The 6,000-nt window shown below is 41.0% G+C and overlaps 1 protein-coding gene across 1 annotated transcript in view; it reads right to left on the bottom strand.

Annotated features, from left to right (window-relative positions):
- Positions 1-623: 623 nt before the first annotated feature.
- The window catches only part of pik3r1 (phosphoinositide-3-kinase, regulatory subunit 1 (alpha)), a 30,813-nt gene continuing 25,436 nt past the window's right edge, over positions 624-6,000 (bottom strand). The window contains exons 8-16 of the mRNA XM_057354631.1: positions 5,008-5,114; positions 4,824-4,918; positions 4,536-4,716; positions 4,296-4,421; positions 4,071-4,213; positions 3,811-3,987; positions 3,628-3,702; positions 3,380-3,550; positions 624-3,208 (exon numbers count right to left, since the gene is read on the bottom strand). Of these exons, the coding sequence (XP_057210614.1) occupies positions 3,019-3,208; positions 3,380-3,550; positions 3,628-3,702; positions 3,811-3,987; positions 4,071-4,213; positions 4,296-4,421; positions 4,536-4,716; positions 4,824-4,918; positions 5,008-5,114 (1,265 nt within the window). The 3' untranslated portion in view covers positions 624-3,018. The remainder of the gene's footprint in view (positions 3,209-3,379; positions 3,551-3,627; positions 3,703-3,810; positions 3,988-4,070; positions 4,214-4,295; positions 4,422-4,535; positions 4,717-4,823; positions 4,919-5,007; positions 5,115-6,000) is intronic.

Raw genomic sequence — 6,000 nt, 5'->3', positions numbered from 1 at the left:
ACATGATCTTTACTTAATATCCTAATGATTTTTGGCAAAAAGAAAAATCGTTAATTTTTACCCGTACCATGTATTTTTGCCGATTACTAAAAATGTTCCCGTGCTACTTAAGACTGGTTTTGTTGTCCAGGGTCACAAATGTCCAATCAAATTGTTTATAGGTCATACTTTAACCCGGTTTACCTGCAGGGTCACAGGTCTATTCTTAAAGCTATTCTAAATGCAAAAATAAATAAACGCATGAATTTACATATACATTGGACATAGTAACATAAATTGGCTTTTTTACAAGGAAAAAATAATCTTTGACAAAGGCTGTGCTTTAGCTCAAATGTATCGGGATACATTTTGAGTTCCTTTATAATTGTACATAGTCCAAAATGTGAGCCAAATAGAGTAGGCCTGTTGCTTACTAAGTGCGAGAACAAAAAGTTCTGTAACCTTCAGCCCCTTTTGTGACTGGTGACATCAATGTCGTGCCATCATACCACACCACAACATTTGCATAACCTCAAAAAGTCTCTGCAACAGTACAAAGAGTTCAACAGTCAACTGTCAAATGCTATCTATAAATGATACCTAAAGAACAGACCAGAAAAGAAAATCAGTAAGAAACACCAATCTTTTCTTGTTTCTAAAACGTTGTTTATTCATTTCTTTTTTATAAAAAGCCAAAACAGATCTGAAGCATTTTAGAGCTGGAACACACGGGTTAATTTTAATTTCAGCATTGTTAACAATGTCTGTAAACCAATACTATACAATTTCAAGAACAGAAAATATAGGATTCACAAAATGTTGCAATTCAGAGAACAGGGGCTGTAGAAAAAGGATGATCGTGATGTGAAACACGAACGGATGTGTCAGGAGATAAAGAGCGTAAAGGTAGAGGCAATAAAAAGTCCCACCATGATTCCTAGCATGATTTTTTATCTAAACAAAGTGTAGGTTTAAAGTGACAATTTGCAGAGATTCAGTTGAAAAACTGAAAAAGAAACGCAAACTATACATCAATTTCCAAACATCAAATCGTGATTTTGTAGTGTGGTCTGTGAAGTTCAAACATTTCCCTCAAACCACATGTATCATTTTAAGAAACATTTAATATTCAAACAAAATGTTAAAAAATACGTGGGACAAAAATCGCTTTGTGCGTATGCACGTGTGAGAAACTTTCCCCTTGACAATTTTACAAGACGAATAAGAAAACACATGGCTGAATTCAACAGTACAGCATACTTTCGACAATTATGAACAACTAACTCAATTTAAGGCAATCAGGCCTAGTTAAAAGAAGGAGTCAAACAAATAAAAATATACGACCGTACAGCTGACTAACAAAAAAGCAACAATGAAAATTAACTCATTAATTACTGGTGTCAACGTTGATGTATATTTATGCAAAATATCAAATGCGTTTGCCAAGTGCAATGTACACAAAAGCAGAAGGCAAAAGCAATACTGACTTCACCGATCGTTGAGAATACTGTATCTAGCCATGAAAATTGTAAAGCTGGCAAGTTCCCCCTAAATGTGTATCATCCAGATGAATTTGCATTTTCGGAGCGCATGGCGCAAACTAGAACGTCGGGTACTAGTGGAACGGAGCTGATCCACGTAAACGCTTAATGATTTTCTGATACAGAAAAATACTATGTTGATAAGGAATGAGAGGGTGTTAGTCTTCATAACCGAAACAAACGTATTTCACCATCATTCCAGAGGATCAAATCGCTTCGCTCTTGACTATGGAACAAATATCACAAAATAAACCTTTATATTTGTTTGGGAAAATGCAGTGGTGTGTTGTTTCGACACGACTCATTGAATTGCAGTGATTTCAAATCGTTTATGGTTTGTGTTTGCTCTATTGAAAATGATCATATATATATATATATTCACCATTACTGTAGACAGAAGCAGCACTAATATTCTCTGGGCTCTGCCCGAGAGAAAATCAGCTCCAAGTGAAAAAGACTAATAAAATACTCTCTCTTTAATTTTACCGGCGACTGTAAAGAAATATGTAATAAAGTACTTTTTCTCACTTCTGTAAAACTGAAGCCATCTTTCTTGGCGATTTGACACTTAAAATATCCTCTTAGATACGACATAAAAAAGACCTTTAAGCAATAAAAACAAGTTTATATTATGGGTAGCAATGTGTAAAATAAAATCACAACTCTGCAGAGAAGACGGAAAATACAGAATTTGCATAGCAGAAACAACTGAGAAAGAACTGCGTTTTTTGGTACAATATGGTTTCGTCACGTAGCTTTTGATGCTATCTTTATATACAGCGTGAAGTCTGTTTCAGTAAGTCCCATTCTTGCCCATCCATAAAGGAGAAATGGATTTAGAGTCTGTCACAATAATGCTCACAAAGAAAATGCCAAACATCTCGCTCCTCGTCGCTGTGCTCCTCTGAGATGAGGCGTGTCATATCCAACGTTCTTAAACAAGTCAGGAAAACAAGTAGATACTGTTTCGAAAGTGCTATCTTGCTACATTTGATCAGCTGATTCCATGGTCTGTTCGTGAAGGTTTCACACATGTCGAACATCCCGATAGCTTTCAGATACTGTGAATTTTGGTCACATCACATTCTCTCGTAGACACAAACACACACATAAAGGGTCCTGATCTGAGCAGGTGAGGGGGTAAAGAGGTAAAAAAAGATTCACTCCAGAGGTTAAATCAACGTTCCACATTCCAGCAGCGGGTAAAGCTTTGAAATGAACAAGCACCATTTGGAAAAGGCCTCCAAAGTCCTCCATTTTGGGAGAAAATGAGCTCAAGTCCAGCAGTTTCTGCTCAGGAAAGAAATCTACATTCAGACTGGCGAAAGTCTCAGTGGCTGAAATGTTCGTTTCGGGTTTCGCTTTGTCTTTCCGACACGGTCGTTTCAAGGCAAGCGGTCCTCGGTAGCAGCCCTACTGGGGGAGTCTCCATGCGAGGGGAGGCCCTTTCTCAACTCCCATCTTTGTAACGAGTCTCAAGGGTATGTTCAACTAGTCCTCACCGCATCTGGTGTGCGTAGACCGGGTATGTTAACTTGACATTCAAAGAGTCATTGTGCTGAACCAGGGACGTGTGCTGGTAGTGCAAGACCAGTTCTTTCAGAGAGCCGTAAAGGTTGTAGGGCTCGGCGAAGCCGTATCCCGTGGGTGTCTTGTTGATGACGCAGTGCTTGACCTCGCCATCCACGCTGCAAGAACACAAAGAGACAGTTTTAGACATCAGCGCTGTACACTTTCTTATTTCCACATTCTGCAGTCAATGACGATGAACAGAGTAATAAAAGAGGAACTTGTACCCACAGCCTCATAGCATTGCTAACCCAAAATCTTCCCCAACATTTATAAAAAATGATACATACACAACACTGCAGGCGTAACAACCGGCTTTACTGCTGTCCCTGACCAGGAATGTTCCATCTTTCTTGCCCCTCAGAAGTGCCTCGGCCTGGATGCGGTTAATGTTGCCCAGCTTCCAGGAGCGCTCATCGTGGTGCGGCAAATCTTCGTCATCCTCCACCGTAGAGAATTGACTGTAAAGGAGAAGTGGTGAGTTAGCTGTTGTAACCGAGAGGATTTTGAAACGTAATGTGAGGTAGAGAAAACTCACTCGTCCTGGTTTTCGTTTTTTATTTCCAGCCATTCGTTGAGTTTCTTTTGTCTCACTCCTTTCTGTGTCAACCACCTGTGGTACAACAAACACGTTTAGCATTTTTTAACCCTTAGCGTTCTTTTAATAACTTGAGTCTTTATGCCAAATTCAAAAAGCACCTATGCAGGATGAGCTACTTACATAAGGTACTGATCCCTGGTCTTTCTGAGCTGGATGAGGTCAGGCTTAATGCTGTTCATCCGCTTGTCGATCTCTCTGTAGTCCAGCGCCTGCTTCTTCAGGTCTTCCTCCAGGCGCCGCTTGCTGTCCACGATTTCGCTGATGCGCGACTTTAACTTCTCATAGTTTACCATGATCCTGAAATAAAGCGCGAATGTGATGTGTGAAACGTTGGACATCTCCAAAGAACCGCACCTGAGGTTTTCAGACTCGATGCTCACCTTTGGATTTCCTTCTCGTTGCCTTCTCTCCTAAACTTCTCGATGTATTCCTTGCTGTATCGCTCTTGCGTCTGGCACTGCTCTTCAAAGATCTTTATGGTCTCATTAAAAGCTTCAATAGCAGTCCTTTTCATTTGTATTTCCTACATAAAAGCACATCAAAACGTCAAGCTTTGTTAAATCGCTTTTATAGAAAATCATTAATAAACAGGAAAGTTTGCCAACCTGTGATGTTCTAGTGTATTCCTCATAGAGTCGGTCGTACTCTCTGTTTTTCTCCTGATACTGCTGGTGGTATTCGTGCAACTTTTTCCCAACAGCTTCAATGTTGTCCTCCTTCACCACCTGATCCTGTAAAATACATTGAAAAAGGAATATTTTTCATTACAGATCTCAGATATGTACACTTTGCTAACCCAATGTAAAATTCTTCAAATGGACATTCCATATTTCAGCGATAATTACCTGCTGGTGCTTGGACACAGGGTACAGTAGTTTCACATCTAGTTTGGGGTTATACTGGGCGAGGGATTCGTGCCGATAGTGGTTGATCAGCTCCACCACGGAGTTGAAGGTCAGAGGGTCTGAAAAGCCATACTTCCCATCTCGATGGAAGATTTTGATTAGCTTGTTGTTGCCTCCCTTCCTGTATAGCCAATAAAAAGCATGATGTCAACAATGGTCGAGGGGTCAAGGTGTCAAAGCAAAATAAAACGAATTTCAACCAAATACGGTTGCAAGAGGAAAACGTACCTTAGCGTGAGAGTGTAATCCCCGTGCATTTTAGTGGAGGCGTCTCGGACCAAAAACGTACCATCGGCTGTATCCCTAAGCTTCTCGTTGACTTCCTCCCTGTAACGTAAACCAAATGTTTAAATAAAGCCTTTGATCAACAACAATAAAACCCTTGAACAGCATGAATGTCATGAATGAGTACTTGCCTTGAGATATCACCCCAGTACCATTCAGCGTCTTGCAGAGCCATGTTGTTGTTCATACCGTTGTTAGTGACAGACGTTGGTTTGGGTGGCTTGGGAGGTAGTGCTGCAAAGAGAGAGAGGGAGAGAGACTGGTTAACATCACAACTGTAACATATCCTGTGCGCGTCAAGGTCAATAACAAACAGAACATGTGCATTCTATAATCTAACCTCTGCCCTGACATCTCAGTGCTTTCAATCTGATATAACAGCATTACTAAAGCAGTTTCAATTTGAAGAAAAAGCCATGAAAACATCATGTGGCTGTTTTGTGTCAAGGCAGCGATGCGCGTTTCCCTTCTGCTTTGCAGGCAGCGCAGGGAGTCACGTTTTGAAAGCATGAAGCGTTTGTGCAGTTTGCGAGATATTTCGCCTCCTCCCCTCCGGGCATTTTCCATTTCATTAAATGCAGCTGAGCGCATGCTTCTTATGCTCTCTCCAGCAGCGTTCGACTTTGAGAGCAGAATGCATTTTACTAAAAAAACAAAAAAACATCTATTATCAATTAGTCCCGGCACGAAATGCTTACATCGATGAGTCATGAAGACACGAAACGGAGCCAATGAAGCATTCGCACATTTCAACGCTACAAGTGTTCGGTGGAAGAAACCAAGAAAAGATGTCAATGGCTGCAAGCAGAGAACTAGAGATGGTCTTTTCAATGTGATCCAATATGCACATTCATGAAAGACCCCCTAACCATTGAGAACATGTTGCTTCATGTAAAGGGGCAGATGTTGCGTCTGATTGGCTGACGGCTTGAGTGACGAGAAGCAGCGGGGGCAGTGCAGTCTCCGTGGAGCATGAGGCAGAGCTGGAGCAGTGGGCTATTTTTATCCTCCAACCCCCTCCTCCATGCACACTCACTATATCTCTCTCTCCTTTGTTCACTTCAGTCACTATTGTCGCCAAGCATTTTCTGCACAGTGCAGTTAGAAACTATCACACGCG

This window comes from Triplophysa rosa, linkage group LG2 (genome assembly GCF_024868665.1).
Source record: "Triplophysa rosa linkage group LG2, Trosa_1v2, whole genome shotgun sequence".
NCBI classification, from domain to species: Eukaryota; Metazoa; Chordata; class Actinopteri; order Cypriniformes; family Nemacheilidae; genus Triplophysa; species Triplophysa rosa.
Note: the sequence above shows the minus strand (reverse complement) of the source record. Positions and strands in the feature narration are given on the sequence as shown.